At 26.8% G+C, this 13,480-nt stretch overlaps 1 protein-coding gene across 1 annotated transcript; it reads left to right on the top strand.

Annotated features, from left to right (window-relative positions):
- The first annotated feature begins 3,922 nt into the window (after positions 1–3,922).
- Positions 3,923–4,848, top strand: LOC114418370. The gene has a single exon (XM_028383675.1). It carries the CDS (start codon positions 4,028–4,030, stop codon positions 4,550–4,552), a length of 525 nt encoding a protein of 174 aa, XP_028239476.1. The 5' UTR covers positions 3,923–4,027; the 3' UTR covers positions 4,553–4,848.
- The last annotated feature ends 8,632 nt before the right edge of the window (positions 4,849–13,480 follow it).

The following is a 13,480-nucleotide window of genomic DNA, read 5'->3' as shown; positions in this document are numbered from 1 at the left end:
TTTAAAAACGTTAAAAATATTATGATTCTAAGATGATTTTAAAAAAATATCTTCTAAAACGATTTTTAGAAATCAATATTGTTTATTATTTTTATACAAAATCTCATTAAAATAAAAAAGAAATATGATTATAATATGATTAAGGACTAATATTTATAGCAAATAAATCACAAAGTAAACTATGTAACACAAATTATATATTTATACATCCAATATGTGGGATCCCTAATGCTAGATTCCTTTCTAAAAAAATATTAAGCATCTATCAATTTGTTTTAAATTAAATCCTGAGTAGTTTAACAGTCTAGGTTTCACATATTTCAATCATACAATAGAATACAACTTTACATCTTAAAAGTGATATAATTTTAGCCTTTTCATTTAAAAAAATTAAAGCGCGTCTTTGCGTGTTAAAATATAAAAGTTAAAAATAAATAATTTTTTAAAATAAAACGAAATTAGTAATATTTAAAGGAAAACAAAATATTTAATTCAACCGAACTTTGTAGTAGTTATAGCTAAATTTTTCGGTTTTGAAATTATTGGAGTAAAACCATAATAGTTTTTTATCATTTAATGTATGTGCGTTGAGGTATCATATTGTCTTATTTCGAAAATAAAGAAAAACTAGGAACAAAAAAACTAATTAATATAAGTTTCTTCTAACTAAAAATAAAGTGAAGAAAAACTAGGATATATGCTTTGAGAGTATTTAAATGTGTTAATTTTAATTTATCTATTTTCTATAGTAATTAACTTTTGATCAAAATAATTGATACATTATTTTGATCAAAATTAAAAAATTAATTAAAATTTACAAAATTAATTTTTTACATGATATTGTTAACTGATTTATTAAATTAGAAATATTTAATTAGCAAATTAACGGTTAAGTTTACTAGTAAAGAAATAATAATATAAAAGATAAATTTATGATTTTTATATAACATCTTATTGACTTTGTGCCGCAATGATGACAATGGCACGACCCCATCTCTATTCTCTAGAGAATGCATGTGGACAAATTTTAAGCATAATAATAATAATAATAATAGTAATAATAATAGTAATAATAATAATGAAAATTAAATGTATTTGGTTGAAAAGAAACAGAAAATAAGAAAATAAGTGAGGAGAGAGATAGAAAGATGAAAAAAAATATGTGACAATAGTATAGTAAGTCTCATCATTTTTAAAATTATTTTCATTTTTCCATCCACCGTTCTCCCCCTTATTTCTCACTGTCTCACATACCAAACATGGGTTCAAGTATCCCTCAAAATTTTCTTTAGGTCAGCCCTGCAACCAAATAGACCACTACTATCATCTTTGTGAAAAAATGTAACCTTCAATTGCTAAAAAAATATTCTTAATTTGCATGCTATATACAAAGGAGGGAGATCAATTAGATTACTCAAGGGTATTCATCAATGAGCGACAATCACTTATAATCTCAATAAAATTTGTACTTATCACAGAGGCTTAAGATTTCATGAAGTTTAAGATTTGTCAATCAAACGTGTTGAGAATTCATATGTGAAGCAGAGTTGTGTTAAAATTTGTGCTTATCACAATTTAAGGTTTTGAATTAAGACGTAATGTGATAATTTCAAATTAAGTCTATGAATCTACTCAAGAGTTTAGGACTCCCATGACCTATAAAAACAAATTTATAATTCTATTAATAAAACCTATCATTCATGAATCATGATGCATCAAATTTATCTCTCTTACTCAAGGGTATTCGGATTAGTTCCAGTGCATCGAAACCTGTGGATTCTAAGGTGCTGCAGCTTCTGTTGTTTCGGTGGAAAAATCAAAGAGCTATGCTGACTTCTCTTGAATGAAGTCAAGGCAGTTAATGCCACGACACAACACAACACAAGACAGTGTGAGAGAATCAAAGTGGCAGTTGCTAGTTGTTACCTACGGTTTGTTTAAATATCTAAGCTTCAAACTAATGATAGCCATACAAAAACAAAGTTTTTTTTTTTCTTTTTTCTGGTCGCGGGAATCACCAACCAAGCATAGTTCCAAGTTAAATTTCAACTATTTGAATCAACTCGTATTTTAGCATGTAAAATATACAATAGAAGATAAAGATATTTATTTTTAAGATTATCAGAAATAGATTGAGTTTCCAGCCCTCAACATGTTGGTGCGTGTAGGCGAAACGATCAAAACGGGACAAGTAGGAGTAAATTTTAAATTAACACCAAAAAATGAGTAAATCCTAAGATATTTCACGAAATACAAAATGGTAAACTAATTTAAGACTTTGATTTTTTTTCTATTAAAATCATAAAAAAATTTATGAATTCTATTTTTTTTAATTACGAGTTTGAAGATATAAATATTTTAATTTTTTGTACAAAATTATTAGAAGTTATAAATTATTTATAATTTTAAAGTTATAAATTTTTTATTAAAATTAATTATTAAAAATTTAAATTATTTTTCATTTTTAATTTGTAATTAATGTTTTTAATATTTTTTAACTAATATTAGAAAATAATATTAACTTAAAATTTATTAAATAATATTAAATTATTTTTAAAAAAATAATTAATTTTTATTGTTATCATTAAGTAAATTAATAATTTCTTACATTATTATTAGTTAATTTTATTTGATATATTATATTAATATGAACAATAGAAAATATTTTAGTAATAGAAATAGTCGTTAACATAAAAATAACATAATACATTCATATAAAATGAATAATATAAATTAAACACAAACATAAAATTAAAAATTAAAAAGTAAAAATAATATTAGTCTTTAACTTACTTGTATAGAAACATACTACAATTATGTTCTTCAATTTTACACAATGAATATTTTTTGGGTTTATTTGAAATAGATTTGTTTATCTTATCAAGTATAGATTAGTAGTGAGTCTTCTCAGTTCTCGACGACAACAACAACGCGTACGAGTGATTATCTGTGATTATCATAGAATTAAAGATCTCGATACACATTCAAAACAAACTCGTTATGAAACATCATCTCGTTATTAATATTTTCTTAAACAAATATATGTAGTAAATTTTAGTATTTTTATTTAAAATTAAATCTTTTGCATTTTTTTAATTTACAAAACAAAAAATAATCCTTGGGTAAGAAAATATATAAAATATATTAAATAAAATAACATTAAAAAAATATAGAAAATATTAAATAAAAAACAATATAGTATGGAAAATATTAAATAAAAAAATACACAAAAATATAAAAAATATTAAATAAAATTAAAAATGAAAACTAATTTGAATTCATTTATAATTAATTTTAATAAAAAAAACTTACGACTTTCAAAATCATAAATAATTTAAAATTTTAAATTAATGAATAATTTAGGACTTGTAATAAAAATTAAAAGAAATTAAATTTATGACTTTAAAATCGGAATTAAAAAATTGAAATTGTAAACTTTTTTACAATTTAAGTAAAAAAAAATAAAGTTATATATTCAGAAGTCATAAAATATCCTTACCATTTTCTGGATATCAATTTAAAATTTATCCTCAACTGATAATTTACAAAATTTGTGTTCCTTCTTTTGGTCGTTTTGCGCATGCGCATATATATAAAAACCATATATATAAATATCATGTTTAAATACCCCAAGTTCCTAATATATGCTTTTGTTAATACTAACACGGTGACACCTATTTCATTTTTTTATTATGTTCAACGAAATATTAATTATACAAACTATTTTTTGAAAATAATAGCAAATAAACTTAATTAACATCTTAATTAATATAAAATTAACAACTAATTTCATAAATCAGTTAGCATAAAGTTGTTTCAACTTAATTTGTGATCTAGATAAAAAAAAAAAAAGAGCTTAAAGTTAAAAATAAAAAAATCTTATAGTATTTGAGTATGAAAGGAGTCCTCGTGAAGCATAGAAAATTGAGGAGGCAGGGGAAGGTTAGTCAAAACATTGGAATTTCCACACTTGAACATAGAGGATGACACAACTCAACACCCCCAAAGACAAGGTCACAAAAAACTCATGAAACGATGTGCTTGCCCACTAGCCTCTTTACTTCTCCTAGCAATAGTAATCATAGTTTTAATCTTCACAATATTTCGTGTCAAGGGTCCCATGATCACAATGAACACCATCAAGATCACAAAGTTCCAACTTGTCAACACCACCATGACACCTCAACCCGGTGCCAACATGTCCTTAGTTGCATCGTTTAGGTATGCCAACACCACCACGAGTTTGTACTATCATGGTGTCTTGGTGGAGGAGGCTAGAGGACCACCTGGGAGGGCCAAGGCCAGAAGAACATTGAGGATGAATGTCACAATTGATGTCATCATGGATCGCGTCGTTTCTAGCCCGGATTTTGCAACGGATTTAGGTTCGGGGCTGTTGACTATGAGCAGCTTCTCTAGAGTTTCTGGGCAGGTGAAGATCTTGAACTTGATTAAGAGACATGTTGTTGTGAAAATGAATTGCACCACCACTTTTAATATTTCCACACAGGCTATTAAGGAGCAGAGTTGTAAGCGGAAGGTTAAACTTTAGTGATCATGTGTAATGTGTTAGTTTAGTTTCTTTCCTCCACTCTGTATCATCCATCCAAATTACTATATTAGTTTAGTTTATCTTAGTTTCCTTGAATATACTTGCAAAATTACTGTACCAAAAAATAATGAGTGTTTACTTTCTTCTAAACAAAAGTCAAATTGATCAAAATCCCTCTATTTGGGGGCGATTATATTTTTAAGAGTCGAGATTTCATATTAAAACAAATACAATTTGCGTGTAAAAAGATTATGTTTTAGACTTAGTTTGAAGGTATCCAACTCAACTATTCTCAATGTTGTTTTATTTTTGGGTAAGTCTTGTGTTCCTCATCTTTAGCTAAGGGGATGAAATAGAATGAGAGAATTTATGAATCGGTTGTGGTGTATTATTCGAAGAATAATGCTACGAATTTTCATAAAAGTGGAGTGTTGCCTAATTTGGAACCATGCACAGTGCCTTTCTCCAATTTGACATTTTTGGAAGTAAAAAATTGCAACACTGCTATATTTGTTCACATCCTCAACACCCAAAATTTTGGGTCAACTCAAAAAAAAAAAAAAGGAGATAAGTTGGTGTGATTCAATTGAAGAGATAGTCTCTAAGGAAGGGGATGAATCACATGAGAATGATAAAATATTTCAGCATCTCAATTGTTTGAAACTTAAAGAATTACCAAAGCTCAGAAGGGTATTATGTCACTAATGGATTGTGATAGGATGGAAACTTTCTGGCAAGGGTATGTCTTTTTATTCAACATTATTATAATTGTTGTTGTAATACATCGTGTCAGAAATTTAGTTTTACGAGTATGTTATGTGACAAGATTAATTTAAATTTTGAAAAGAGTTTAATTACCATATTTATAATTAAATTAAAAAATTTTCTATCTTTCGTTGTCTTTGTCATAGTCGTCATTTTATTATTATTAATTAACGTAACTTTTATAAATTGTTTAGGCAATGACTCCAATATTGCAGTTAGAGGAGATTGATTCACCAAAAAAAAAATGGTTAGAGGAGAATGATGACAAAGAGAGTTGACGGAGATGAACAAATCAAGTGGCCCAGTGCCTAGAGGAAAAAAAATTTACCAACTTGGCTTTGACCAATTTGCACGCTCATTTGACTCTTACGAATTTTCATTTTAAAAACTTGATGTTGTGACTTTGTAATGTCATTCATATTAGGAAAATCATCCTCTTGCATACAAATTTTCTCTCCGTTTCTACAACTATTAGTAGTATACTATTGCACTCTCAATAAACTTGAGAAAATAAATTTTAAACATATATATATACAACGTATTGAGCAACAGAAAGATTTTTTTTAAAAATGATAATCGATGTGGTAAGAAAAACATAAAAAATATTATAAATATAAAAATTATATAAGAGGATCAAAGTTAAGATTATTAAAAGAAAAAAATTGATGATGTGATACCAAATTAAAAAACAATACCCTTTCTCCAACTAGAATTTAGCTCTTCTAGATAAAAATAAATTTTAATTATTGATGAAAAAAATTAATTGTTGATATTGCAACACATTACCATATGACCAAAAATTACTTATTATACTCTCTGATTTACCTAACAAATTTCTACAAATATTAACAAGGATAAATAGTCACTTTTGTTCCTCAATATGTAATTTGTTGACAAATGCGTCTTTAAAAGATAAAAATACAAAACTTAGCCCCTGAAAATGTAAAAAGTGAAACAAATATGTTCTATTGTTAACTTTCACTTGTCACTGTTAATAAAATAGCTTACGTGACATGAAGGGATAAATTTGTCACTGAAATGATTGTCAACGTGAATTGTCAGCCTATGAACATATTTGTCATAATATTTTTTTTTAACTTTTTGTCTTCCCACTCTGTTGACAAATATGTTCCTGAAAGATAAAAATGCAAAATTTAGTCTCCAAAAGTATAACAAGTGCGACAAATATATCCGGACGTTAATAATTAATTGTATAAGAGAGAAGCTATGAAAAAAAAGATTAAAAACAGTAAAATATAGCTTAAGATTTGAATTTTTATACTTTGATTATTTATCTATTTATCCATCTATCAAATTATTTATTAGTTTTTTAATTAATCAATATAACTACTTATTTTCCAAAAAAAATCTTTTGTTTTATGATATAAAAAATATTGAGTTATCATTAAAAAAAATAAAAGCCTTTTATTTCTTGAAATTTTTTGTTTCTTCAATTAATTATTAATCTTTATTACGCACTTTGCAGGATATATCAAATGGAATGCAAGGTCGTCACAATCTCTAAATCAGCGAGAGATACAACTCTACGTCACAAAGGTAAAAAATAAACCTCTGAATTAGTTTTGTTTTTGTTTTATTTTAAAGTTGACCTCTATATTAGTTTGAGCATTATTGTATTAGTTTGACCTCTGTATTTGGGTTCTTTATATGTTAGTAATTGTTTTCATTTTATTCATATTATGTATAATAAGTGTTGTCTCGAATGAAAACATATAAGATTTATTCAAGAGATTCTTTCATATTTGAAATATATATATATTTTATCGATTAAGAAAAAAGACTTATAATTCCACTTTATCCTTATCAAGTTTAAATTTTGTGAGGTTTTTTTAAAAAAAAAAAATAGTTGATTAAATTCTTTTTTTAAAATAAATAAATAATTTGGTCTCGCGGCCAGTTGTGCTTTTTCTACTCAAAACTCTCGACATATTATTTTCAATCTAAATATGAGAACACTTAAGTTGGAATTGTAATATAAAATAATTTTAAAGATTAAAAGTGAGAAATTTAGTAGAAATTTGATAAAATTATATGATATAAGATAAAGTTTTTTTTAACAGTAAAGATATGATTAAGGTTTGAAAAGAAAATCAAAATAATAAAAATATATATATTAAAAGCAAATTTAAAAAATATATTTTATAAGTATTTAACGAATAGGAGTGATAAATTATAAACACATAATACTAATAATAATAATAATAACAATAATAATTAGTCAAATTTATTATTAAGTTTGAATATATTTGTCGTACTTTTTATACTTTCAAGGACTAAATTTTATATTTTCATCTTTCAAAGGTGCATTTGTCAGCGAAGTGAGAAGATGAAAAGTCAAAAAAATATTATGACAAATATGTCCCTATGCTGACAATTGACAATCATTTCAGTGACAAATTTGTCCCTTCATGCCACACTATTTTATTACACTTTTTAGTTTAAATTTTATATTTTTATCTTTTAAGGGTGTATTTATCACTAAATTACACATTAAGGGACAAAAGTGACTATTTACCTATTAACAATGTATGAATTTAAAGTTCACATGAGCTGTTTGATTAAATTTACCCGTAAAAACGAGGTGATAATTTGGACGTGCACATAATAATAACATCGTATTTACAATTACAATTAGGAGATGTTGGTAGGAGATTTTTTTTAAGTTTTTCAGAGAATCCTAAATTCCTACATTTGATATGTATATTTTAAAAATTATTTCTAGAAATCTAATATTTCCATGGATAATTTTTTAATTGAGTTTTTCACGAAACATTTCCATAAAAGAAGATACAAATTTAACTTTTTAAGTTAAAAAAGAATTTTACGGTGATAAATATAATTAAAAAATTTCATATTACTCTTATTAGATCATTTAATTTGATAAACATTTAAATTTTTGGAATAAAAACATCACATTAATATTTGATTTCCAAAAATCTTGTATAACTATTTCTAGACATATTTATGAAAAACCAAATATTTTTTAATCATATCCTAATCATAATTTTTAAGATTTATGATTTCCTGATTAAAAAAAAAAACATTTTTCTTTTGACAGAAGCAAGTTTTCATGAGTGATTGGCAGTGCTGGCACATAGTCAATCTGATAAGAGGGACCAAACCTGTATTTTGGCAGTTGTCAGTTGCGAGTCTTGTGACAACTCAAGGATTTATAACATTCTTTTGAGTTAAGTTCAGTCATGGCCTCCCATGCAATTTGGTCATGACATGCAAACTTCAGAAAAATAAATTTTGCTAGCCTCTGTTTTAAATATTGACTGCCATAGGACTGTTTTGTCCTAGTTTTATGTCTTCTTGTAACTAATAGTTTATATTATTGTGACTAAAACTGGCAGATCGGAAATGTTTTAAGTGGCATGGGTATTAATATTAACTATACGGATCCATGTTAATCATGCTTTATGTATTGCAACTTAACAAACAAACAAGTCAAATTCTTTTAAGAAGTTCTGCTGCTTTTTCAATTGGATTAAAAAAATGTCAAACTGCAACTTCAAAATTAATACAATTATCTGCATATTCACTCATATACATGCCTGTTAATATTTGTTAGTGAAAGAGTTGTCAGTTGTTAATATCTGTTAGTTTGTTGAAGCATCTTGTCATTTGAAGGGAAAGCTATCTGGTCTCTCAAATATCCAGGGAAATCGTTCATTTTGTATGTTCTACACTAACCTAAGATTGCCACCTCATCAAAAAATAATTTGATTTTTACATTGTTCGCGTAATTGATTGCAACCCTTTCATATATACTAGTAACCCAAAACTCGATCTGGAATAAACAAGAATGTATGAACTTTTTCTAAATGCGATACGACAGCGAAACTATGAAAAGTCAAAGAGTTTTATTTGTCTATCTATGTGGCTATTTGATGGTGGATCTGTGGGTTGTGGTGTGATGATTTTTATTTCTTGGATGCCATTTTTTCTTTCTATAGATTATATTACTTTCCCCCATGAGTTTCTATTGATTAAGAATTGCTTTGCGTTATTCATGTTCAACAAAATGAAATCACACAAAGGAGATGAGACATTTTGGGGGAAATCATAAAAATATCGTGCTCATTAGTGAAAAAAGGAGTTTTTTTAGGGTGAAAAAATAAAGAGTTTATGTAATTAGTGAGAATCTTTTTATCTTTTTAACTTAATAAGATTTTTATTATTTTTTAATAGATTAATATTGATATATATTCATTCAAATTTATATTATTCTATTTAATAGTGTAACAAATTTATTTAATTTGATGACATTTATATTAATTTACATTGATTATTGAAATATATTCCAACAATAAAAAGGCTATACATGCATGCAGAATGAATACACGGGTAATGAATTCAAAAATTTAGCAGATGTGAATTAATAGGATGGAATGTGTTTAAGATGTGTTTGAGTGTGACGCTGGCAATCCTCTTTCTTATGGGAATAAAAGAAAAATTCTTTGTTAAAGACACAAATATGCATTCAAACTATCTTTTTTATGTTTTTTAAAATCTGAGACGCCTTTGTAATTTTTAACACATGGTTGCTTGATCTGGTTATAGTAAATGTATTTTGATTTTTGATTGAACAACTATTTAATATTCTTTTCTCATTAGCTCTTGACGGATCTGTTGGAGAAAAGAGATGTAATTGTACCTAATACAAGAAAATCAAGATCAAATTAAGCATGGAGACAGCTGTGTCGTCCGCACTACTTAGAAAGCAAGTGGATTACATCGGTTACAGGAGAAACTTTGATGAAGTAGACGAGTGTGTTAATTTCCTTACTTGAGGAACGATGATGGCCACAAAAATACACGGTTTTCCAATTGTTTATTTCCTTACTTTAAGCATAGACTAGGCAGACTTGCAAGTCTGCTGAAATTGCCTATTTTGTCTAATACTGACCTTATGGATTTTTTGGTTCTAGAAAATCCATAATGGCAGCCCTTGAATATTCCACTGTGAACATTATTGGAGTGCATATGGACCAGGTTGGCTGGATAAGAGAACTTTAATCAAAGCAATTGCTGACCAGGTGGGGTGGGCCAGGTTTAAACTATCATTTTTTTCTTTAGAAAAAGTTATGTAGACCTATATGCAAGTTTCCTTCACTATCAAAAGTTTAGATCAACTTACATGATTATATTCACTGGTTTCAAATTTAAATTTTAAATATATAATTATGTTAAATATTTGAATAAAAAATGTTATGATACTTGATTAGAATATAATTAATTACCTTTTTAGTAGAAAATACATTTGGCCTAAAAAAACCAACTTTCCTTCTCAGAACCTGGTATGTAAATGCGTTCGATTTAGGAGCAGAAAAGGTTATAGAGAAGGACATGACTGCCCCAAAAAACACTCAGTATACAATTTTATTCGTAATTTTTTATAACTAAAAAGAAGAAGAAAAAAACTACTTCTAATGGAGGAGACAACGTGTTTCATAATCTAGATATTTCATCACCAATTAATAATGCAATGAGGACAAAATAACAATTGAGACATGCAGAGATGGATCATTCATTTATAAAGTTAAAGAGAAACTATCTTTCATTTATAAAGTTAAAGTGAAAGCATCTTTACACCCGTAAAAGAAAAAGCGAGGACCACTTCTGTGTTCTGTTCCCCATTATATCAACCTACTTCCCCACTTATTTCGTTTACGTCCTTAGCATGAATAGATTGTTGGGGAAATCGAGGGGAGTAAAGTTGAAATAAACACCGGGGTGGAAGTCATTAATTAGAATCAGATACTCATTAGGCCATAAGTTCTCACTTAGGTGGATCATGAGTCATGTTTAAGGAAATTTGATAATATATTTTAACTCAAAAATTAAAGTTTAGATTCATGGGTATAGTCCTTAAGATAAGATTTCATCTCAGAGTTGTAATCAGATAATCATTACAAGATATGACAATTGAGATAAGAGGAAATGAAACTTTGTTTATAAAGAACTTATTTGAATAATTTTTTTCATAAATTTTAACAGTAAAGATATGATGAAGGTTTGAAAAGAAAATCAAAATAATAAAAATATATATATTAAAAGAAAATTTAAAAAATATATTTTATAAGTACTTAACGAATAAGAGTGATAAATTATAAACACATAATATTATTAATAATAATAATAACAATAATAATTAGTCAAATTTATTATTAACGTTTGGATATATTTATCGTATTTTTTATACTTTCAAGTATTAAATTTTTTATTTTCATCTTTCAAATGCGCATTTGTCAGCGGGGTGAGAAGACGAAAAGTTATAAAAATATTATGATAAATATGTCCTTATGTTGACAATTCAGGTTAACAATCATTTCAGTGACAAATTTGTCCCTTCGTGCCGCGTAGACTATTTTATTAACGGTGGCGAATGAAAGTTAACGGCATGATATATTTGTCGCACTTTTTACATTTTTTGGTCTAAATTTTGTATTTTTATCTTTTAATGATGTATTTGTCAGTAAATTACACATTAAAAAACAAAAGTAACTATTTATCTATTAACAATGTATGAATTTAAAGTTCATGTTTGATTAAATTTACCCGTAAAAACGAGGTGATAATTTGGACGTGCACATAATAATAACATCGTATTTACAACTACAATTAGGAGATGTTGGTAGGAGATTTTTTTTAAGTTTTTCAGAGAATCCTAAATTCCTACATTTGATATGTATATTTTAAAAATTATTTCTAGAAATCTAATATTCCCATGGATAATTTTTTAATTGAGTTTTTCACGAAACATTTCGATAAAAGAAGATACAAATTTAACTTTTTAAGTTAAAAAAGAATTTTACGGTGATAAATATAATTAAAAATTTTCATATTACTCTTATTAGATCATTTAATTTGATAAACATTTAAATTTTTGGAATAAAAAAATCACATTAATATTTGATTTCCAAAAATCTTGTATAACTATTTCTAGAGATATTTCTGAAAAACCAAATATTTTTTAATCACATCCTAATCATAATTTTTAAGATTTATGATTTCCTGATTAAAAAAAAACCTTTTATACCAAACGCCCCGTTACAATTTCGGAGCAAAGAAATTAAATCCATGTACGAACAAGACATAAGGAAAAACAGTTCCAGTCCTTAATTAATTAATTAATTAATTAATCAAAGTGCAAGGTTATATAGTTAATTATAAGGGTTGTTTAACTTCAACAAAACTATTTTTTTAATTTACGGCAAGAGTAATGTTAGCTATATAAATAGTATACAAAAGTAAAACTTGAATACGCTTTAATGTATTAATATCAACAGTTTCGAGTAAGTTTTACGTCAACATTATTTTATACGGTTAAAAAGAAATTCATTCTCCACATAATTATAACTTTTCTGTACAAATAACATTTTTCTTTTGACAGAAGCAAGTTTTCATCAGTGATTCACAGTGCTGGCACATAGTCAATCTGATAATAGGGACCAAACCTGTATTTTGGCAGTTGTCAGTTGCGAGTCTTGTGACAACTCAAGGATTTATAACATTCTTTTGAGTTAAGTTCAGTCATGGCCTCCCATGCGATTTGGTCATGACATGCAAACTTCAGAAAAATAAATTTTGCTAGCCTCTGTTTTAAATATTGACTGCCATAGGACTGTTTTGTACTAGTTTTATGTCTTCTTGTAACTAATAGTTTATATTATTCTGACTAAAACTGGCAGATCGGAAATGTTTTAAGTGGCATGGGTATTAATATTAACTATACGGATCCATGTTAATCATGCTTTATGTATTGCAACTTAACAAACAAACAAGTCAAATTCTTTTAAGAAGTTCTGCTGCTTTTTCAATTGGATTAAAAAAATGTCAAACTGCTACTTCAAAATTAATTAATACAATTATCTGCATATTCACTCATATACATGCCTGTTAATATTTGCTAGTGAAAGAGTTGATCAGTTGTTAATATCTGTTAGTTTGTTGAAGCATCTTGTCATTTGAAGGGAAAGCTATCTGGTCTCTCAAATATCCAGGGAAATCGTTCGTTCATTTTGTATGTTCTACACTAACCTAAGTTTGCCACCTCATCAAAAAATAATTTGATTTGTTACATTGTTCGCGTAATTGATTGCAACCCTTTAATATATACTAGTAACCCAAAACTCA

Source organism: Glycine soja, chromosome 7, assembly GCF_004193775.1.
Source record: "Glycine soja cultivar W05 chromosome 7, ASM419377v2, whole genome shotgun sequence".
In the NCBI taxonomy this organism is placed as follows: Eukaryota; Viridiplantae; Streptophyta; class Magnoliopsida; order Fabales; family Fabaceae; genus Glycine; species Glycine soja.
Note: the sequence above shows the minus strand (reverse complement) of the source record. Positions and strands in the feature narration are given on the sequence as shown.